Raw genomic sequence first — 23792 nt, forward strand, 5'->3', positions numbered from 1 at the left:
AACGGTTGCTTCTTCTTTTGTCACAACTCCCCACTATGACCTTTCTAACTTGGGTAACACTGCATGGCACAGCTTTCCACTGGCTACCCCCCTTCCGCCTTGACAATGAGTGATCCAGGAGGAGAACAGACTGTATGAAAACTAGTAAAGGACGGTGTATGGAACGTGTAGGCGGCACAGTGGATAGAGAAAGTCAGGAGGACCTGAGTTCAAATGTGGCCTCAGACACTAGCTATGTGACCCTGGGCAGGTCACTTAACCTTGCTTGCCTCAGTTTCCTCATCTGTAAAATGAGCTGGAGAAGGGCAAACCACTCCAGTATCTTTGCCAAGAAAACCCCAAATGGGGTCACAGAGAGTTGGGCCAGGACTGAAATGAAGTGGACAAAGAAAACTCCCGGTAAACTCAGAGGTGAAAGAGGCGGTACAGCCTTAAGTGGGAGGAGCCCCAGGGCCAACCCCGCCCCCACGAAGGTCTGGTTTCCACCAATGAGGAGAGCGTTCCCAAGCAAAGGCTTCCGGTGACACCTGGGTCTTTCACACCTGTGTGATGCTGCCTAACTAAATGGGCTGCGGGCTTTGCAGTTGCTTTGTTTCATTTTGATTTTTTTTTTGTTCCTCTGACGTTGCTTTACTGTATTTCTTGGCCCTTGTGTACATGCGTGTGCTCACCTGTCCCGTCCCATTCCTCGGGCTCAGGGAATGCGCCCGGCGCAAAGATGGCTGCGGCCACCTCGGTTACCGCCATGTGACCCCCGTCCCCCAGGCTCCCGGCATGAGTGGGCTCCATGGCGGTTGTCTAGCTCTAGCTCCAGCTCCCGGAAGCCAGAGCTGGGGAATCTCCGCACCGCGGCACCTCGGAAGTCCCGGAGAGAGGAGCATCCCAGGATCTGGGCCAGGCAACCACGGTGGCGGCTTGTGCTCCGCGCAGTGTCCTGGGATCAGCCGCCGGCCCCGTGACCCCCAGGACATTGAGGTCCGGTTGGTAGTGCCTCCTACTGCGACTCTCCCGACCCCCGGGCGCTGCCTGCCCGCGGTACCCGCGGAGCATGAGGTCAGAGCATCCGGAGGAGCTGGACAGGCATCGGCATGCTGCCGGATAAAAGACTTTGGAGGCTCCGGGAGCGATGCAGCTGCCTTCTACGCGCTGTCACTGGCACGCCCTGCCCAGGGCTTCTTCGAAGAGAACATCATCCCACGATGTGCCCGTGGCCCGCCGGGACTTCTCCAGCCGTATCTACACCTAAGCCGAAAACCCTGCGACTTCCAGTTGATGGGTTCAGCTTCTCCGAAGTGGCCCTCAACCTCAAGATTCCTCCAGTTCCCTGTCTCTGTGCCAGCCCTTGGACATCACCTACCTGGCTCCGGACCACCGGGGCAGTGGATCGGAAAGGTTCAATCAAGAGACATCCAGGGGACAGAAAGTAGTACCACCAGACCCGGCCACCTACTTCATTGGGTTTCTAGATGCTTATGCAGAGACGTTTAAGGTTTTTGCAGTGATGGCAGGGAATGAACCATCGGCAGAGCAGGAAGGTTGAGTGTTGGGTTTCTCTTCCAGTGCCAGGGCTACACCACAGAACTTTATGGGGATTTCATTGCCCTTGTTCAGAGTGCCCGCCATAGCTCTCTAGTAGTACCGGATGACAAGCAACTTCTGCCCCACTGGTCACAGGTGGTACTGGGGCAGCTCCATGTCTCTGGGGTAGCTAGCTGCACACTGGTACCTGGATTTCCTGGTCCCAGCTAATGCCACACTGGGGCAACACACCAGTTGTTCCCTCCTACAAAGAAAGTCCTTGCCACCAGTCTCTGGCAATGGCAAATGGTTCAACATCAGAAACTGATACAATTTTTTCAGGGGAAATGACAGGGGCATCCCCATCTGCTTTGCCAATGCCAATGCCAAAGGACAATGGGACCTTCCCATCGACTCACAGGTGAAATCTTCCACCTCTGTTGTCACCCTTATAAAAATGAGTTTCTTAAAAGCAGGGACTGTTTTCCTTTTCTATTTGTATTCTCAGAACTTAGCAGTGTTTTGAGCATAAATCCTTAACTAATTCATACTAAATGCTTTGTTAATTACCTTTAGTTCTGGGTAACCCATACTCATACTTTATTTCTCAAGATGAAGGAATTACTGTGTCTCATAAATTTACGGACTTTCTCCTTGTGTGGACATTTAGTGACTTTTATAAAGGCAGACAAAAAGTTATTTCTCTTCCATTTGATTCAAAGTCAAAATATGTTAAATTGACATTCTGGTAGTTGCATTTGCTAAAAACTCACCATTCTCCAGATATATCTTACTCTCTCATCTGCCCCATCAAATAGCTGCTCTTAGGTAAATAAAGTCTATCCTTAGTTGACCAATGGAATGTGCTCCACAGAGGCAGTCCAACAATCAAGAGGCAAATGTGACTGGCCATATGTAGAGTGGATAGAAATTTGGTCATCAGGGAGCCCCTTATTGAATTATACAAACATAGAGATAAAACATTACTAAAAGTGTGTTTTATTTTCAGTTCAATCAAGGTACTGTATAATGGCTACTGTTACAGTCCCATCTGCAGAACATTAACATTGTTAGCATTATCTTTTTGAAAACCAAATAATAAAATTAATCAAACTAGGTCCCTTTGGTGGTAATAACTGCTTCTGGATTTGTTCAGCAGATCAAGAGTCTTTTACAAATCTTCCTTGGCTCTTAGTTCCTGTTTATACCTGTAAACAAAAACAGAAGACAGCAAACATCATTTCTCTGGGATATGAAGAGGAGAGGGGAAAGCAGTTTTGTTCTTTTACCCAGGAGTCTAGTCCAGTTTCCAGTTTCCAAAATCCTTCTAGGCAAGAATAAGCAGAAGGTAAAGCTGTACCAGATTTGTCTACATTTGATTCATGCGGATAATAAAAGGAAATTTCAAGTGCTAACAAGTTTTAATTACACATTGCAAATAAAATTCTTACTCTAGTCTTGTAACTTCTTGTACCAAAATGACTTTAATCTTAATTTTTCCATTATATATGTATTTAAATCAATAATGTGGAAATATAGAAAACATTTGGAATTAGCCATCTTTGACAAGTCAGAGGGAGCAACTCAGGAGAACTGTAACCCTGTGCTTAATTCTAACCAGCAAGAAGACTTAGTTGAAGAAACAGATGCAACAAGAGCCTTGGGATAAAGTATATTCGTGGTAGCGAAGAAGGGAATACCTGGCATGATCAGGTATGTATTCATGACTTTGGGACAGAGATTCCAAAAAGATTAGAAGAAAGATGCATATGATACTATGGCAGTTCACAGGCTCCTAGAATTGGCCAGAGATATTAAAAGAGAAGGTTGAACAGGAAGAATGGGAACCTCTCATAAAATTCTGACAACAGAATAGCACATTACTCAATGAGGAAGAAAAGAAGGAACAATATGATTTGGAGATCATGGAGATTTTTTTTTTAAACTGGTACCACTGTTTCCTTCAATCATCATAGATGTTTGAGAACAGACTATATTTCATACAACCTGTGAATTAGCCACGAAAACATCTTGTAAAAGAGTCTTCACAGAATCCCAAAGCTCAAAACTTTATAGCTTCTGGGACAGGTGAGAAAATAATAGTGATATAAAATAAGCATGTCCCTAAATTGGATGAAGTCCCTAGACATAAACCAAACATACCATCTATGGAATGCAGAGTCCTGGAAGGAAATATGATGCCACATAACATTCCCCATCTCCCTTAGCTGATTCACGCTGAAATTTTTTTCAGCTGCAGAAAGTTGAGACAACAATGGCTTTACTGTGTAACTTGGACAAATACTATGATATAAGTAAAGCCAGGGACCTCATATATAACTCATTAGTAAATTATAGAACCAATAAATAAAGGGTTACAAAATATCCTGGCTTCATAAAACACATTCCAACAAAACCAGTAATCTCGTCCTACATATAATTGTCATTTCCAGTCAAAAACTAGCTCATGCATTCAAACCAATAATAGAAATCACAAAACTGCACATCTTATTAAGAAAAATGAATTATCAAAAGTCACATGCAGTCAGAGGCAGAGCTGAGACTGGAATCCAGGCTTCCTAATCTACTGTCAGGCACTTTCCTCTAGATCACTTTTTTAGTTGGAAGTTGAAGTCCCTGAGCTAAGGAAATTGGGCCAGTTTGCTGGTGGTAGTAGTAGATCGTGGCCTACAAAAATGAAATAAGCTTGTTGGTCCTCCTAACTTAACCTTCATCCTGCCTTCTAATCTTTCTTTCTGAGACTTTAAAATATGCAAGAAAAAAAAGACAAGATATATGGTTGGGCTGTGAGGGATGTTAGATGGGTGATGTAGTAAACTGGGGGGAAGCCTTGAAGGGATTATGAGATGAAAATTTGGGAAAAGTTTTATTGTTTTCAGATGAGATTTTCCACATAAAGGAGGATATGTAACACACAGCAAAACTGAAAAGGCTTTTCAACACTGAAAAGAAATGAGAAACAAAGGCACCAAAATGAGTCAGCTTAAAAAAAAAAAGAATCAAGAGTAAATATGGTCAACTGACAGACTACACCTATAACGTCATATAGAAAAAAGGAAGGAAACAAGCATTTATTGAACACCTACTATGTGCCAGGCACAAGTATTTTATAAACATCTCATTTGATTCTTACAACAATCCTGGGAGATAGGTGGTGTTATTATCCCCATTTCCTAGTTGAGGAAACAGGCAAATTTGCCCAGGGTCACAGAGTTAATGTCTGAGACTGGATTTGAACTCGGATCCTTACTCCAGGCTCAGTGCTCTATTGCACCACCAGTGGCCTCTAAAGCCTTTTAGTCTATACCTTTTGTAATGATCAAAACCACACAAAATTCTCCTAAAGACTTATATTTAAAAGGAGATAATACTTAGACTGGAATTAAAATGAGAGGAGTATTGTGGCAAATGAAGAATCTGTTAAGAGTTGGTTAAGTGAAAATTAAGGTCATGGAAGAAAAAGATATAATTTATAAAAGGGGCTGAGATTATTATATTTCCAACAAAGTGAAGGAAATTATACAAAAGCTGAGACTTGATACCAAGAAAACCTTTCTCAAGGTATAAGCTACCAAATAATCAGAATTACTTGGTTATTTCACCTGCCCCTTTTAAAAACTCCATAATGATCTTTTGCATTATCACCTTTATTACTAAATGTATGCCCCCCTCAGCCAGTGAGCCATTCCTTTTAACAAAGAATTAAACCAAGAGAAAATCAGCAGTTTAGCAAATCTAATCAACACATCCACTAAGACTGATAACATGTTAAGTGTTCCATATCTACAGTACCCCAAAACTCTGAAAAGGAGGGCAGGATATATATTTTCTCAACTTGGTGAGGTCAAATAAAATATTTTTGAAATGCATAGCACAGGGGTAGAGGGCATAGGGCCATGCACAGCACAGGGCCATGTGGCCCTCTAGGTCCTCAAGTGCAGCCCTTTGATTCAACCCAAACTTCACAGAACAAATCCCTTAATCTGAGGCCACATGTGGCCTCAAGGTCGCAGGTTCCCCAGCCCAGCACAGCACAATGCCTGAAACATAGTAAGTGACATATAAATGTTAGCTTTTAGCTATCATCTCTTTTGGGGGCCAAACTTTTACCCTCTCTTTTACTTTTAAGAAGCTAATCATTATCACAAAGATTATACATTAGGACCAAGTGGAATTTATACCAGGAATGCAAGACTAGTTTAATATAAGGAATACTATCAGTATAATTGATTGTATCAATAACAAAAGTAATCAAAATTACATGATTATATCAATAGATGCAGAAAAAGTTTTTGGTAGAATAATACACACTCATTACTATTAATAACACTAGAAAGCATAGGCATAAATGGACTTTACTTTAAAATGATAAGAAGATTCTCTCTAAACAACAGCAAGCATTATTTGTAACGGGGATAAGCTAGATGCCTTCCCCCTAAGATCAGGAGTCAAACAAGGATGCCCATTATCTCCAATAATATCAATACTGCACCAGAAATGCTAAGAGAAATTGAAGGAATCAGAATGGGCAATGAGGTAATAAAAACTATCTCTACAGACGCTATGAAAATATACTTGGAAAATCCTAGAGATTCAACTAAAAAGCTAGCTGAAATAATAATTTTAGCAAAATAGCAGAATATAAAATAAACCCACATAAATCATCAGCATTTCTAGGTATCATCAACAAAACCCAGCAAGAAGAGATAAGAGATAGTTCATTTAAAATAACTCTAGACATTATAAAATACCTAGGAGTATACCTAACTAGATAAACCTAGGAACTACATGAACATAATTATAAAATGCTTTTTATACAAAGTCAGATTTAAATGATGGGAGAAAGATTATGTTCCCATGAGTGGGTAGAGCCAATAAAATAAAAATGACAATTCTACCTAAATTAATCTACTTATACAGTGCCATGCCAATTAAATTACCAAAAAATTATTTTATTGAGCTAGAAAAAATAATAACAAAATTCATTTGGAAAACAAAAGGTCAAGAATATCAAAGGAATTAATGAAAAAATGTAAAGGAAGGAAGTCTAACAGGGCCAGATCTTAAAAGTATCTTATAAGGCGGTAATTATCAAAACCATCTGGTACTGGCTAAGAACAGAATGGTAGATCACTGGAATAGACTAATACAAAGTAGTAAATGATTATAGTAAGCTTGTGTTTGATAAATGTAGTGTTAAGCTTTCAGGATAAGAATTTACTGTTTGATAATAAAAACTGTTGGGAAAACTGGAAAGCAGTCCAGCAGAAACTAGGTATGGACCAATATCTTACACCATTTACCAAGATAAGGTCAAAATGTCAAAATTAGCATATGTAAATTAGAAGACTATGGAACATATTATTTATTAGACTTATGGATAGGAGAAGAATTTGTGAATAAGCAAGATATAGAGATCATTGTTGAGATGTAGAATAGTTTTGATTACATTGAATCAAAAAGTTTTTGAACCCAAAAAAACAATGTAGCCAAGATTAGAAGGAAAGCAGAAAATTGGGAAAAAGTTTTTATAGACAGTTTCTTGGATAATATGTAGAGAACTTTGTCAAATTTATAAGAATGAGTCATTCCCTAACCGATAAATGGTCAAAGGATATAAAAAGGCAGTTTTTGGAGGAAGAAATCAAAGGTATATATATAGTCATATGAAAAAATGCTCTAAAAACTATTACTGATTAGAGAAATGCAAATTAAAACAACTTTGAGGTACCATCGCACACCTATAAGACTGGTAAACTACAGAAAAGAAAATAGACAAATGTTGAAAGGAATGTGGAAAAATTGGGACATTAATACAATGTTGGTGGAACTGTGAACTGAACCAACCATTTTGGAGAGCAATCTGGAGATAAGCCCAAAGAATTATAAAATTGTGAATACTCTTAGGTCTGTTTCCCAAGGTGATCATTGTTATCTTTGCTGGTCTTTCATTCTTGAAGAGGATCAGCGACATCACGAGGGTGATGTCTTGATTTGCCTGTGAACTGGATTTAAGTGAGGCAGCGCTGCACAAAGTCATTAGCCTCACTCTCTCCTCCAGAGTCCAGTGGCAAGACAAAAGTCAAGATGACTGGCAAAGGCCCAGCCAAGGTAAAAAGGGCAAAAGGAAAACAACTTACATGTTCTAAAATATTTATAGGAGTTCTCTTGGTGGTGGCAAGGAACTGGAAATTGAGGGGAAGCCCATCAACTGGGGAATGGAGTAATAAGTTGTGGTGTATAACTGTGATGGAATACTACTGTGCTGCAAGAAATGACGAGGCAAGTTGATTTTAGGAAAACAAAAAAATTTGCATGAAATAATCAAGAGTGAAATGGGCAGAACCAAGAGAACATTATATATAATGACTGCAATACTGTTTGAAGAGTAAATGTGATTGACTATGCTATTCTGACTTATGCAAATATTTAAATCAATTACAAAGGACCTATGAAGGAACACACCTCTCCATCTCCAGAGAAAGAAGTGATATATGGAACTATGTATTGTGTAGCTTCACATATCTAGCTGTGTCAAATGTTAGCTTTCTTTAGCGTGGGGCTGGGAGAGAGAGAAATAACTTGGAACACTAATGTAACAAAAAATTAAAAGAAAATTATATATGGTGGAAAAAAAAAAAGAAAAATGCTTGCTGACTTGATTCAACGTAGAGATTACAGACTCAAGATAAAACTAGGTGTACATTTTTGGGCATGGCTAGCGTGGGGTTTGTTTCATTTGCCTCTATTTGTTAGAAGGTTGTTGGGTTTTTTTCCCCATGATGGGGGAACAGGAGGGTAAGAATATAAATGCTTATTAATTGAAAAAATAGGTGCAAAAAGGGAAGCGAATCAAGGGCAATTTAAGAATGTCTGAGAGTAGACTATAAACAGAATAGACTTTGTTCTCATGCCAATTTTATACTATTGAGGCAAAAATTATATAGGTAGAGAATGGGGGAATATCTACCTAGAAAGCAGTATATTGTGAAAAAGACCTGGAGTTTTTCTTTGAGCTGTAAATTCAATGACTGCAGCCTATTCAATTTTGGATTGCATTAACAAGAAGTATCATTTGTAGAGCAAGGGATTAAGTAGTTCTGTCTCCTATCTTGGTTAGAACCCATCTAATTATTTCTGAAAACCTTTTTTTTTTTTTTAATAAAAGACACTGACAAATTGGAATGTATCCAGGAGAATGACCAATATTTAAAGGGACTTGAACCATACATGCTATATGATGATCAGCTGAAGCAATTGAGGATATTTAACCTGAGGAAGGTAAGACTTGCCCAAAGGAAGTGGAAGAGTTAGAAGCATGATAAATTATCTTCAAATATTTGAAGTTTCCACGTGAAAGGGGAATTACATGGTGACATTTGCTTTGCTTGATTCTGGAAGGCAGAACTAGGTCCAGTGGGTAGACGTTATAAAACAGAAGACTGGGAGAAAAACGAAAAACCTCATAACAATTAAAACTGTCTGAAAGTGGACTGCACTGGCCCATAAGGTGAGTTTCTTCTCATTGGAGGTCAAGAGGCAACTAGATGACCAATTGTACAGGTTTGCTGTAAGGGGACTCATGCTTTGGATTATATTTGGAATATGATGATTTCTGATAATCCTTTTTAACTCTTGTCTATTATGATTTTTTTAGAGGGGGGGAAGGTAGGGCAATTGGGGTTATATGACTTGCTGAAGGTCACACAGCTAGTGTGTCAAGTGTCTGAGGCCAAATTTGAACTCAGGCCCTTCTGACTCCAGGGCTGGTGCTCTACTTGCTGCGCCACCTAGCTGCCCCCTATTATGATATTGAATGAACACTATATTAAGCTGTGGAATTTGTGATATTCAACACCTTCCCACCTCCCTCAGCCCCCTCTCCTCTCTAACTGGAGAGGTAAAGGATGGAGCATTAAATACCACCCAAAGGGCAGGATTTGGATTTTGCAACTCACTCCACCCTGTAGCTGCAGGTCTGCTTGGTCTTCATGCCCCCCCCCCCCCACTTTCCAGTTTTCTTTAGTAGGCTGTCTTCCCCCAATAGATTCTAAACTCCTTGAGGGCAGGAAGTGTCTTTCTTTTCTTATTTGCACTCTCAGAATTTAGAACAGGGCCTGGTAAATAAGCAGGCACTTAATAAATGCTTACTGAATTGAATTTTCCCTGAAAACAGAATAATCACCATTATTAATCACTTAATGATTGTAAATTGGTGCAAAAACTGACCAAATATGGCAAAAATATTTTGGTATTGATAGAGACGCATGGAAAATGTCTTTGAACAAGTTTATGCCAATTCTAATTTCCATGCCTTTGATTATACAATTTGTGAACTCATTTCTTCCAGGCATTTATTACGTTGGGCCATTTTCCTGAGACACAAACACACACACACACACACACACACACACACACACACACACACACCCCTCTACTTCAGCATTATAAAGTTACACACCCTTATTATTTATGAAATGGGTCCACAAAAACACAAAGTTCAGTGAAACTGCAATATAATATAGCTTAGTTCTAACAAACCAGCAATGGTTACTTTAAAATATTACTTAAGAAAACATTACTGGGTCTGTGGATTCATCTCATATAGAAAATAACATTTATCACAACATGGACTTTTTACCTCCATATACGAAAGAGCTGAGAGCCTCCTGCAACACCGACAAAAAAATTAACAGCAAACAGACTCCAATTTTTAGGAATAATAACAAGGGAGTATCTTGACCAAATTAACCCTGTTAAAACAAAAAGAAACAAAGTGTGGGGTGAAAAGCTTAACTACTGCTGCACTACTATATTTAAATTATTTCATTTTTAGCGTTAAATAGTAAGAAATTTTAAAAGACCAAAGATTCTCCCTCTAAACTTTAGTTGTCATTAAGAGGTCCATTATCCAATATGAGGCAAAATAATTTTTTTCCTATTCAAAAAGGAAAACTATGTCCTCTTTCACCTTTTCTTAAAAGATATATGCAAACTGACTTTATTAAAAACTCATACACAGTTAAATAATTTTTTTGGATCCAGAGGTGTAATTTCTCTGGTGTAGGGACCTCATGATGTTGAAACTCCTCCTCTACTAAGATGCAGAGCTGTAACCCATCTGCAACCTTGATAGTCCTAGAGAATTATCTGAGGAGCATGAGAAGTTAAAATTACTTAACCATGGTCACATAATTAGTAATTGTCAAGAGATCAGATCTTGCTGAGCCCCAAAGCTGGCCCTCTCTGCACTATACCTTTTGTTAAGTACATCTAAAATAAAAAAGAACAGCATAATGGAAGATTTGAAACACTCACCTGTAGCCATTAATACAGCAGACTGTGCCGTGCTGAGTTTTTCTGCAGGCCTGGCCATGTCAGCCAATCCAGCACAAACCAACCCCTAGGAAATACATAAACCATAACCCAAAATTAATTTTATATATAATATATGTAGTGAAAATTGCTTTGAAACTAATGATACAAGTATCTTCCTTTCCATTCTTTTGATTTTCTATACTGTTTTTGAAAAATAATACAGGAAAAGTTTTATTTTAGAATAACAAACTAAATATATTTGTATTATATTGCTTGAGTATCAAAGCACAGAGCCACTTCTCCAAATACACTCTATACATTCAACATGATTTATTCAAGGAATTATCGCAATTACAGCAAATATGTCTTAGCCTCATTCAGAAAGTATAGTTATGTCTTCATTGTATTTCTAGAGATAAGGCGCTTTAGAATCTGAAGTGTGTACTTAAAAAGGTCTATGGTAACAAGTTCAACCTTTTCTTTACCTTGAATTTCATCCTACAATTTACCTCACTCTTCCTCTCTCTCTTCTAAAGTTTCATTTTCCTGTTCCTTTCTTTTTCCCCTGCCTTGATCCCTACTCTCCTACAACATGGGCAAAGAATCAGACTTCAGGTAAAGAGAAGGCAGAAGGGGTGTATTTTGGGACTTGTGTTGTACAGAGGTTAGCAGAATGGTTTTAAAAAATGATCTGAAATTTAAGAACCATCAACAAAAGCCATCAACATTTAGAAACAACACTTAGCTTTTAAAAAGGCAAAACTGAACAAATTATCAAACAACAGAAGAAAATAGTTAGCTGAGTATCTGTGATAGCCCTGGCACTGAGTATGCAAGATGGTGGCATTTGGTAACCTCTTTTTTAGGGAATGGTGGCAATAAACTGGGAATGCTCTCACACTGCTTATTAATTCCCTTTTCCAGCAAGTCTGTAAATTTCCTTTATTCATATGTCAAATGGCCTAGACTTTGGGGGAAGGCAAAGGATCTCTACTTCCCTTAATCCTTTGCTTGAATTCAAACCTGCTTTCATGTAGGTCTGAATTTCAGTAAGTAATCATAGTACAAAATGATTTTGAAGATTTGACATGACAATATCAAATGACATAATGTGTACATGAAAGTAATTTTATCAGTCAATCAATTAGCTTTTATTACTTGCCTATGCGCCAGGTACTATGCTAGGCTGTGGGTGTACAAATCTAGAGAATGAATCAATCCTCTAAATAGAAATTATTTTATCTCCTCCAGCTCTGTACCTGTGACCCTAGGACTACAATGAGAAAGCACCATATTTGTGATCCTATGATTAATTGTAAAAGCACTATTAATAGATCAAAATTATGTAGAAATGTGCATTTTGGTTTTTATCAGTTAATTCACAAACAAAAACTCTGAGGTACAATGCATACTACTTGAAATCTAGAGGAGACTTAACATCAAACAAAGCAGCAGCAAATCTCTAACTCTCAATCTATTTTCTCTCCCTCTCCTGTTCTCTCTTCTCCCTTCCCCCAATTTCTTCCATAAGATAAACTTCAAGGATCTATGTGGGTGCTTCCTCTGGCAATGGAGATAGCAACAGCTCTATAACCTTATAGACAGTCTTTGAGAATGGCTATGGTCAATCATTTCATTTGTCCTGAGGCCAATCTAATGATGATCCTCTCTGATAGCAGACATAAAGTCCTAGCACCACAAGACCTGTACTCAGAGACATTCTAGCTTGGTTGGACTCAGTAGATTGTGAACTTTGCTAACTCAGGGCTACTTCCACGCCATGAGGAGGCATCAGAGCAGGGCTTCAGAAATAGTTCTTACAGGTTCACAAATTAAAAGAAAAGTACAGCTTTCCTTACTTTTTTAGATGCATTATTAGGTAGGAAAAGAACATATAAATAACAATAGCATTTTATAGCACTTTATGGGTTTGCAAGCATGCTTTTAAAAATACTATTTCCCTTTATCCGTGCAACAAGCCCGGGGGCACATGCTATTACTCCCATTTTACAGATGAGGAATGTGAAGCAGACAGGCTAAAACCTGCCAGGGTCACACAAAGAGTGAGTGCATCATGCTGAATGGGAACCCAGGTCTTCCAGGCTCCATCCACTGTGCAACCTACTGTAATGCTATATGATAGCCTCAAAAATTTTGAGTAAATCAAGTCTAATGTGTCCTCACAGTCATGGACAAGGGCATCTGAGTGGGCAGTGTCCAGGAGAAGAGTTGCAGGATAGAGGGCATGGCACACCTTAAGAGTCAAGTCAGGGGTATCTATTTAGTAAGCAGACTGCCTGCCAGCCACTGGTGGCCTTTTGTTTTCAGAATGCTCTGGATTCTGTGTGGGTTTAAGTGACTTGCCCAGGGTCACACAGCTAGCAAGTGTCTGAGGCCAGATTTGAACTCAAGAAGAGGGGTCTTCCTAACTCCTGGGCCAGTGCTCTATCCTCCGAGCCACCCACCTGCCCCTGGTTCTCAGGATACAGGGCTAGAATTGGAAGAACTTCCTGAGGCCACCAATACCCTCAGTTTGAATTCCTTTATCTTAAGTCACACACAGCTCAGCATGATAATGATGAGAATATTTGCTATAAAGTAATTTTAAGGCATACAAAGAACATATTTTTAAGTTACAAAGTCATTTGATTCTGATGAACTACTCTGTTGTTAAAAAATAAGGGTCTAGCCATCCAGACATTTCTTCTTATTTGCCCAGTCAAACTCACCCATTTCATAATTGGTGCCCAGAAAAACACAGTTCTAGGACCTAAAAAGAAAAGGAAAAAGTAAGACATAAAACCCAATTTTTATATAAAATGCACACCACACCTATCATACATACACCTTCAAGGACCAAAGTCAAATATTTGTGAATCCATTTCTCAACTTTTAGTAACTTATGTCAATCATATGATTTCTCCTAAGTTTATAAAAATAGATTTTTACCGATTTTTTTACATTGCCTAGACTTCTCCTTGTATCTTCCCTCCCCTTCCCCACACTCCACCAGCCATTTCTTCTCTTAAATTTTAAAAGGTTAACCACAGTATGATGGAGGTAATCTTGGTTAAAAAATACACGTTTAATTCTCTTTTGCTTTAGTTAATGCTCCTTTTGTAGTATTATACTAATATGATAGCATACACTAGTTTAGCAAGAAATTGCAAGTTGTAGAATTCAGTAACATGATCTTCTGCAGCAATTTCTTAGAAATCAAATAATTTTACATTTTAAAAGGACAATGTAATAATATAAGTTTACTTGAAGTAAATAAATGAAAGATGGTTGATTCCTGAACAAAAAGCAATTGATGCTAAATGATACTCATGTATTTTGACTTCCTGGAGGTATAAGAAGACAAACGAAGAGAACTTTATCAGGATTTGAAACTCGACTGGCATATTTAGTATAACATATAACACCACATTTGCTGCTTTGTATATGTCTGTACATATTCCAAATCAAGTAGATATATTCCTTAATAAATAAAAATGAACATATGACTGAACTTTATTAAGTGTCTCTGTGTAGGGCACTATGTTAATCATAAGTTGAACAAAGTGAAAATAAAAGTATTTGGCTTACCAACCACCTAGGATTAGAAGGACTGGACCTGTGATTTCAAAGATATAAAAAATAACTCCCAGATGAGGATACTCTCTACCAATGCTGGCACCTTCTCTGCAACTTATCTCCTTAAATTTGCCTAGGGCACTGATAAGTTAGGAGACTTGACTTGACCAGGGTCATACAGGCAGAATGGGTCAGAGGGGGGTATCTGAACCCATAGGTCTTCTTGAATCCAAAGGCAACTGTCTTACTCATTATTCCACAGCTGCCTCTCAGCAAACATTTAAGTCCCCTCAATTCTAAATTCTGCAATAATTAATAAAGGTATTTGCCTATGAGGACTGCTCATCCACAAAACCTCAATGTCTGAAACAGCATCAACTCTACATTTTCCTTCTGTATAATAAGCTGCAGTGTGGCCCCAAGGGATGATGAGACAGAGTCTTGCAATCAATCAGTAAGACTCATAAATCTAAGGTTCTAAGTTGAAGAGGAAGTACTGATCTTCACTAGTAGTGAAGTCCCTCACTAGGTGAACCCCAGAATGACAGAACGCAGGTCCGTTTAAAAAAAGACAGATAAAAATGAAGCATTATGTTCTTTCTTGACTACTCCTAAATTTCATAGTAGCACCAACAGTTACAGATATATTTATGTTTTTAGAAATGGTAAACACACACTGTATGGTTTTAACGAGGCAAAGAGAGCTTGCTTATACACAACACCAAAATAGCCTTTTAAGAAGTGAAGAATGTCAAACTTTTTATCTGGCATTTGAAATAGAGGAAACATTCTAACCACTTTTGTGTAAGAGACACAAAACTGTTCATCTGGGAAGCACAAAGTAATATAGTTTGATGGGTCACAGCAAAGCGAAGAAGGGCTGAGAAGAGGGATCTCACCAGCCTGAAGCAGGCCATGAACTAAAGGCCTAGGCTGGGGATTCATCTCTACCAGGAAAGCAAGAGGAAGTTATCTAATTAAGTAAGGACTTACATTATTCTGGCAATGGGGGAGAGGGAACAAATGAAGGCAGAGATCTCTAAGCATAAGCTTTTTTCAGCACTAGATCTGGGGCTGTCCAAAGGGGCTATGAGGCCCTTCCTAGCAAGGTGAGCATGGGAATATGAAGACATTCTCTGAGATATTGTGGAAGTGGAACTGGAAGGAACTAGAGAAATGATTACACACGAGGCGAAGAAATAGGGGGAAAAATAACCCCAAAATTATGACCATATAACTAAACTCATCTTTCCCTCTAAACCCTCCCCCACTTGTTCGTACTTATTTATTTGCTTGTTGTCTTCCTCATTAGATTAAGGGCAAGGCCTCTTTTTGTATCCCCAGGATTGGCACGACACAATAAATGTTGGTTGACTGAATGACCATAGGAGAAAAGGTAAATGGTGATGCCACAAAAGTAAATCAACACGTCAAAGGGAAGAGCAGGGGCAGGGAGAAAGATACTGAGCTTGGTTTAAGTCCATATATACTTTTGTTACAGTACTGAAAGGCAATTTTAGTTTTTCTGACATTGCAAAGTCATCCTGTTAATTTCTCTCTCTCATTTTTCACTATGTCCTACAGAACAGTGGTGTCAAACTCAAATACAAACAGATCCCTGCAGCTGCATATTGATTTAGAATACCACTATCTATGTGGTATTGTATTTTTATTAATTTTGTTAAATATTTCAATTACATTTTCATCTGGTTCCACAGCTGCACTTGGGATTTTGACACCTCTGTTCTAGATCCAAATTCTTACCTTTCCTTTTGTGACAAAATCATCTGTGACCTTTTCACTGTCCTCTAATCACTTCCTTATTTCCTCTTCTGTTAGATTATACCTTCAGGATAGAGATGATCTTCATTTTTTCTGTACCCCCATTATTTAGCATAGACTTGGCACATAGTAAGCCTTTTGGAATGCCTTTTAATTCATTGTTTCCTCTCTCCAGTTGTTTCTCCTACTTGCTATAGAATATTTCCTTAAGAGGTAGATAGAAGTTAAATAATAATATGAAAGTGAAATATGGGTGATCAAACTAAATGCTATGTAACATCTGAGGGAGGAAAGGTCATTTATTACTGACTTAGAGGGGAGGATCTGTATTGCCACTGGACCCAGATGGCTCCAAAGGAGAAAGTGAGGCTGGTGACTTTGCAAAGCCTTGCCTCACTTAAATCCAATTCACTTGCATATCATGGCATCACTTCCTTGACATCATGGTCCTCTTTGAGAACGAAAGACAAACAACAAGAGGAGAGGAAAGAAATCTGAGAGAACTTCCTAGAGGACGTGACATTTGAGTTATACTTTAAAAGACTGTGTGTTTATGGATTGACTTATATCACAGTAAATGTATGATTTCGATTACAGCATTTAACTTCTAATTATGTCCTCTGAAGACTGACAAAAGGAAATACATTAAGTTGTAGGGAAAAGGAATTAGTTTGGAGAATGGATATACGTATATATCTATATCATACACACACACACATACACTCACATAAATGTATACATGTTTAAATATAAGTAGTGAGGAATTGATCAGAACACTATTGATCAACTGATTTCCCCCCAGCCTAGTTGAGATTATGAAATTATAGTTTATAAGGGGCAGAGGAAGATAAGGTGTTAAAGTCTGAGACCAAAAAAGTATCTATATTTTATTACCCATTTACAAGGTTTGAAGAAATTCTTCAGTCAAGTTTGATGAAACCAGAATGCAGTTAGGCACTGGCTGGCCAAAGGATCTGCCAGGCCCCTGGTGTTCCTTAAAAAGACAACACCCATTCTGCTGCCAAAATGATTTTCAGATCTGACTATGCCACTTTCCTTGCTCAATAAACCCCAGAGGCGCCCTATTACTTTTAGGATAAAACAAATTGTTCTGTTTCACATTTAACACTTCACAACATGGCTGCTTCTGACCTCTCAAATCTCCTTACAATGATCACCCTTCACACGCTGGAATTTAGCCAAACTAGCTTACTCACCAGTCCTTACACGAAGCACTGGCAGTCCCCTATGCCTAAAATGCTCTTCCTCCTAAACTGCGATTTTTGGCATCCCTGCCTCCCTTCAAGGCTAGGCTCAAGCATAATTTTCTGCAGCCCTCTACCTGTCCCTTGAGCTACTATGGCCTTCCCAACCAAGGCTGTCTTATGTTTGCCTTGTGTGTTTCTTGTGCATTCTTCTATTTGTGCGGGTTATTTCTCCAAATGGATTGAGGACAGGAAATGTTTCACTTCTGTCTTTGTGTTCCCAGTGTCTAGCACAGTGCCTGGCACATAACAGGTGCTTAATACTTGTTGACTGACGGAAGGTAGCATTTATTTGCTATTATTTGGCCTATGCATTTTAGAGGTGATATCTAAAGTCCTATTACTGTCAACATGAGCTAGTCAACCTTATGTTCAGTCATAAAGGTATGATGTTAAACCTAAGAGGAACAAATAAAAATGTGCAACAATTTATTAAGTTAAAGAGAGAAGTATTTCATGTAATAGTTTTTGTTTCTGCCATTTTCATAAACTATCATATACATGCAAAGTGCCCAACTATTATACAGTGTGCAGTAAATCCAAGAATACAAGTTATTTGAGGAGTTTCTATATTAAACAAAAACTGTTGTTAACCCGAAAATAGTCTGCCAGAAACTAAGTTTAGAACAGTATCTTTCACCATATGCCACACAATAACCTCCAAATAGATAAGTAAACTAAATATAAAAGGTTTAAATGCTTTAGTGACTTTCTCTGGTAACCTATTGTTAGCCTTCCCTGTTCCCTCCCACTGAGAAAAAAAAATGGAAACAAAACTCTTGCGACAAATATGCATAGTTGGGCAAAACAAATTCCCATACTGGCCAAGACTGAAAATGTATGCCTCACCCTGCACCCAGAGTCCATCACCTTTCTCAGTCAGGAGGTAGGGTGGCATGCTTCATCATTAGTCCTCTGGTTGGTCACTGCACTGAACAAAATCTTTCAAGGCTGTTGTAACTATAAAAGTTACTCTTCAGGTTCTGCTCTCTTTGCACTGCATCACCGTCTCTGCAACCACCCCCTTCCATAATTTCTTAGGATGCAATAACATTCTATTACATTCAAAAACCATTACTTGTTTAGCCATTCTTCAATTGATGGGCAACCCCTTAGCGTGTACTTTGTCACTATGGCAAGAGCTGCTAGGAGTGTTTTTGTAAATCTGGACCTTTTTCTTCTGTGCTGACCTAGTAGTGATATTGCTAGGTCAAAGGGTATACACAGTTTTGTGCCTTTTGGAGCATAGGTCCAAACTGCCTTCCAGAATGTTAGACTGATTCACAGCTTTGCCAACAGTGTCTTAGTGTGCAGCCTCCTCTCCCATGTTTGTCATTTTTCTCCTTTGTCATCTTCGCCAATCTGTCATGTGTGAAGTAGAATCTCAGAGCTGTTTTAATATACATTTCTCTAACTACCAATGACTCCAACAACTTTTCAAATGGTTGCTGATAGTTTGGATTTCTTCCTTTGAAAATTTCTGTTCATATCCTGCTCCCATTTATCTACTGGGGACAGGCTTTAGTTTTTAGACATTTGAATGAACTCCCGGAATAGCTAGAGAAACTTGCTGCAAAGACATCCCCCACCCCCACCTCCCACCCAAAGTTAACCATCTAAATGCAACTGTGTTGGTTTCATCTGTGCCAACACTTAAAATCTCTTTTTGTTGTTGTTGAAAGACCTACAAGTGTCTCATTTTTATTCCAATATAAAACCTAGAAAATCAGGGAATTGGCCTGTGTCAGGTACAGAAAACACTTCCACATTCCCATTTCCAGTATGACACCATTTTCCCTGATACTTCACTTTGGTTTTGCTGATGATAAAAAACTATCACTAAATCACTAAAATTTGTTGACAGTACATGTAATATTTATTTCCCCCATTTCTAAATACTTTTCTGGACTCATAACACATTCATGTATATAATATTACACAATCTTGTCCTTAAAAGGAAAACTTTATGGAATATACTTAAAATTCCAATTATCTCAATCTCTCACACCAAATTAAAAAAAATTAAAAATTTGGCTAAATCTTAAAAAAATTTTTGTTGGTGTTTATTGTTTTTCTTTTATTAGTTCTTGAAAATCCTTTGTTTGGCATAAGTGAGACAGCTTCTCTTGGAAGAGGTGATTCTGCTCTTGGAAGAACTGAGGCCTTGAAAAAAGCACCAGGCAATCTCTCTTGGAGAAGGGTGGGGGGATGAGGCTAGAGAAATGTTCTGCTTTCCTTGCAGCCGCTCACAACTACAGCTCCTGCCTCTCTCCACTTGGGGTGCCATATCCTTACATGTGAGTGCTCTTCCATAGGAATATACTTTTTGGTCGCTTATATTTTGTAAGATATTTTGGGGGGGCTGGACTTTTTTTTTCTAAAAGCTGGGACAATTTACTTTTTGTTCCGTGCAGTTTTCATTAATGATTTCTTGAAATAAGCTCAGAAAATACAGGCTTAAAAAATAATAATTTTAAAGAAGTCCAGTGATTCTCTGGACCAGACTACAGTGTTTCAAATGGCGGTACTTGACTATGCCTTTAAATCCAAATCACTCTGGCTTTCACTGAAAGATCAATAATATACTGCCCCTAGCCCAAGCCTCAATGGTTCACTGTTTAGATTGATGGCTTATAATGAGTGTAAGTACCAATTGTTTTCTGCTCAGCTCAGAAACCCAGACTGATATTTTTGTAATGGTACATTAGGTCATCTTTTGTCTCAATTCTTACCTGGCTCTTAGTCACTGAATAGAGTTGCCTCAGACAAACAGACCTGGGAAAGATCTTAATTTAGAAAGACCAAGGTCACCCACTGCATCCTGGGCCATCACTAGTCATCTTGACTTTTGTCTTGCCATTGGACTTTGATGACTCTGGAGGAGTGAGGCTGATGACTTTTCAAAATTCTGCCTCACTTAAATCCAATTCACAAGCAAGTCAAAGCATCACCCTCTTGATGTCATCCGTCCTCTTCAAGAAAAAAGGCTGAACAACAACAATCAGGTATGAGATAATAAGAAATGTCACTAGAATGGTGGGGGCAGTGGGAATAGAGAAAATAGTACAAATATGAGAAATTAAATTCAATCAAACATTTATTTATTAAGGCCCTACTATGAAGTCCTAGAACATATGAGACATTAAAACTGCTGGACTTCTCCTTTACCGACAGCCAAAAATAATAATCAAGTTTCTTGGTAGAGGGGATGTAAATGTCACTAAACAGAAGTAAGGAAGAGCAGGTTTGGAGGTAGAGGGGAATTAGGAGGTAAATGGCTTCCCTCCACTTCCTGGAATACCTTACATTTATGAATCACTTTCAGGTTTACAAAGAACTAAATTCAAGTATTTTTCAGATGAGGAAACAGGATCAGCAAGGATCAGTTACAAATTAAGGACTTAAAACTAGGTTGTTTCCAAGTCCTGTGTTCTTTCTAGTATATCACAATTGTTTCACTGATATATGTATGACTTTAGTCATTCATGCTTGAGATAAACTTGCTGGAATCTTCAATATTTTAAAGCAATAAAGTCCAAAAGATTGTTGTGGAGAACATTGAACCAAATCAAGAAGAACATAGATAAAATTAATTTTCCCAATTTAATAAAATTCTTCATCTGAAAAGAGTAAGATCTTGAATGATATAGTTTCAAATTAATTACAGATATCATAAAGTTGAAAAAGAATAAATATTCTATGAGTCTGAAACATTTTATTTTGACTTAAAAACAAAAACTCATAAAAGTGCTACTGTCACTCAGGTGGGTACAAGCTCCCTTATGGTATACAGTAGACCTTTATTTCATCTCCTGGGATGGAAACAAAATGGTGACCTAGAGGTAACAAAGCACAGCAAGCTTAGAATATAGTAAAACTTGTTGACAGAACATAAGATCAAAATCTAGAACTGAAGGAGACCTCTGAATATATCTGGTTCAACCCCCTCAACTTTTACAGAGGAGGAAAGGGAGGGGGAGTGTTAAGTGACTTGTCCAAGGGTCATACAGGCAGTAAATGTGGAATCTGAACTCGGGTCTTTTGAATCCAAAGCCAGTGTTTTCCCACTGACCTTGAAGCTACAGTACATGAAAGGGGAAAAAAGCCAAACTAAAATGAAATTCTTCATCTACAATAACTATACCTTAAAGTTTCATAGTGGATCCCACATTAACTGTTACTACTAGTCTTATCAGTTGGTTAACTTGCTGTTAAATAGCACTGAACTACAGTATATTCCCCTTAGGTCCCAAGCCATTTATTTTGTCCTAATCTAGACCTGTAATTTCATTGTTGTAAAGCAGAGATATCAAGCTTGCAAAAATCCTGAGCACAGTGGGAACCAGATTAAAATGTAAACGGAAAATGCTTAACAAAATAAACAAAAATACAACTCAATACAGATAATGTTAATTTGGGATGTTGGTGATATTCAATATCCACCCTGCCTAAGAAGCTCTAGGCCGGGAAACTTTCTCTGCTTATGCACAAGGCAGTTAAAGCTAATTACTAGTTGGGGAATGGAGTGACCGAGGCGGGCTTACAACCCGCTCTGCCAGCTTCATAGATAAGACCAGTCCCCTACTAAACTGTGCTGCTTTTTCCATACCATAAAAAATGGGCATCAGTCCCCGTGTGGTTCCCATATTAGACACATTCCACTGCTGTCATTTCTTCGGAAGGTTGCTGAGAAGGATCTTTAAGGCTGGCACAAAACTCAAAGCAACAGAGAAGGAAATGAGCATTTCTACAGCATAGCCGCCCACAGCGCCAGGTACGGTGCTAAGCACTTTTTACCAACATTATCTCATTTCATCCCTACACCAACCGTTCGAGGTAGGTGCTATTATTATTCCCCCCATTTTACAGCTGAGGAAACTGAGGCTAAGTGCCTTGCTCAGGGTCAGCCGCCACGCCAGTGCAGACGAGGCTGATGTGAACTCGGGTCTTGCAGCATTTCCACCGACACGGTGCTTTTAAGTTTGCAGCACGTTGGCGGGGCAGCTCGATTGTCGAGTGCACGGGCCGATGCACCAGGAACAGCGGTGTTGATCCGGGTGCTTCCCAGGCGAAGGGGACAAGGCGCCCGGGAGTCGGCGCCACGTTGGGCGGACCGTCAGCACCAGGAATTTAAACCACCACCCCAGCCCCTCGTGCGGGCCGCTCGCTCCAGCACAGGGGCTGGCTTCCCGCAGGCCGAGTTGGCCCAGAGAGCAGGGGCACGTAGCCTCGGCCGCAGTGACAGCCCCGCGGCGGCCCTCCCTGCACCCCCGGCCCCGGCCAGGGTCAAGGCAACACACAACCCGCGGCGTCCGGCGAGTCCAGCCACCCGGCCTTAAAGTCCCATTTCAGGGTGGCATGGGGGAGGGAAGACGAGGGGAAGGGAAGGTCGGGGATGAGGACGACGACAACTGCAGGAGAGCGCGGGAGCCGAAGCGAGTCACGACCCGGGACGTCTGCGGGGCTGAGCTGCGGGAGGTTTTCGGGGTGCAGGGAAGTTTGGGGCTCGCAGGATGTTTTGGGGGGTGAAAAGGACGACGGACTTTTCCGGGGGGGGGGGGTGGGAAGTCTGACTTCCGCAAGGGAGGTCAAGGTTGGCCAGTTAAGTCTTTGGGAGGAAAGGGACAAGTAGTCGTTACCTGCCGGGTGGTTGTAGAGGGGCCTCAGCTTTGCAGGCAGCATCAGCTCCACCTTGTCGAGCGTGCGGTGGTACATCGCCCGCAGGCCTCGGACTCCGTGGGCGGCCATCCTCACGGCCGAGACGCGGTGCACCCGCTTCCCGAGCCAACCAAGGGCAGCTCGTAACCTTCCCCGGCCTCAGTCACCGGCTTCCTCCGCTACCCCAGGGTGCCCTTTTCGCTGAATTGCACCGCCCCTCCTACCACAGTACCGGAGCGGCTCCGGGGCGGAGAAGAGGCCGAGGGGGCGGAGGCTCCGCCTTGGCCCACCCCGGGCCCACCCCCTGCCCGTGGGCGGAGGGGACCCGGTAGGAGGAGGAAGAGGAAGAGGAGGGGAGGAGGGGACCGGGAAGGAGGAGGAGTCATGGCAACAGGCACAAAAGCATCGTCTCATCGCCACGCCCAGGATGGATACCTCCGCGGTCACCTCTCTTACGTCATGCTACTCCTTTCTCAGCGATTGGTCTCTTTGGGGGGAAGGGCGGGTTCCCCAGGAAAGAGGCCATCGGTCATTTCAATTTTCCGGCTTCAGAGCCCATGTTGGAGAAGGGCAAAAGAAGCTATGCCCTCTTCCCGGTTTTCTTTCTCTCTGGATTTGGGACGAAATTCACGTTCCAAATGGGATCTTCGTGGC

The 23792-nt window shown here is 40.1% G+C and overlaps 1 protein-coding gene across 1 annotated transcript; it reads right to left on the reverse strand.

The window, feature by feature from the left end:
• Nucleotides 1-2494: 2494 nt before the first annotated feature.
• On the reverse strand, nucleotides 2495-23583 carry MPC2 (mitochondrial pyruvate carrier 2). The gene is made up of 5 exons (XM_036756749.1): nucleotides 23120-23583; nucleotides 13587-13627; nucleotides 10858-10942; nucleotides 10181-10292; nucleotides 2495-2726 (listed from the first exon to the last, which is right to left on the reverse strand). Exons 1-5 carry the CDS (start codon nucleotides 23226-23228, stop codon nucleotides 2690-2692), a joined length of 384 nt encoding a protein of 127 aa, XP_036612644.1. The 5' UTR covers nucleotides 23229-23583; the 3' UTR covers nucleotides 2495-2689.
• Between the last annotated feature and the right edge of the window lie 209 nt (nucleotides 23584-23792).

This window comes from Trichosurus vulpecula, chromosome 4 (genome assembly GCF_011100635.1).
Source record: "Trichosurus vulpecula isolate mTriVul1 chromosome 4, mTriVul1.pri, whole genome shotgun sequence".
NCBI classification, from domain to species: Eukaryota; Metazoa; Chordata; class Mammalia; order Diprotodontia; family Phalangeridae; genus Trichosurus; species Trichosurus vulpecula.

Bases quoted from the DNA above. Each gene is read 5' to 3' on its own strand.
- MPC2 (XM_036756749.1), bottom strand. From the start codon at position 23,228: ATGGCCGCCCACGGAGTCCGAGGCCTGCGGGCGATGTACCACCGCACG. The intron at 13,628-23,119 runs GTAACGACTACT...TTTTCTTTTTAG, and splicing joins CCTCTACAACCACCCGGCAG to GTCCTAGAACTGTGTTTTTC. The intron at 2,727-10,180 runs GTAAAAAGTCCA...TTTTGTTTACAG, and splicing joins CAGCTCTTTCGTATATGGAG to GTATAAACAGGAACTAAGAG.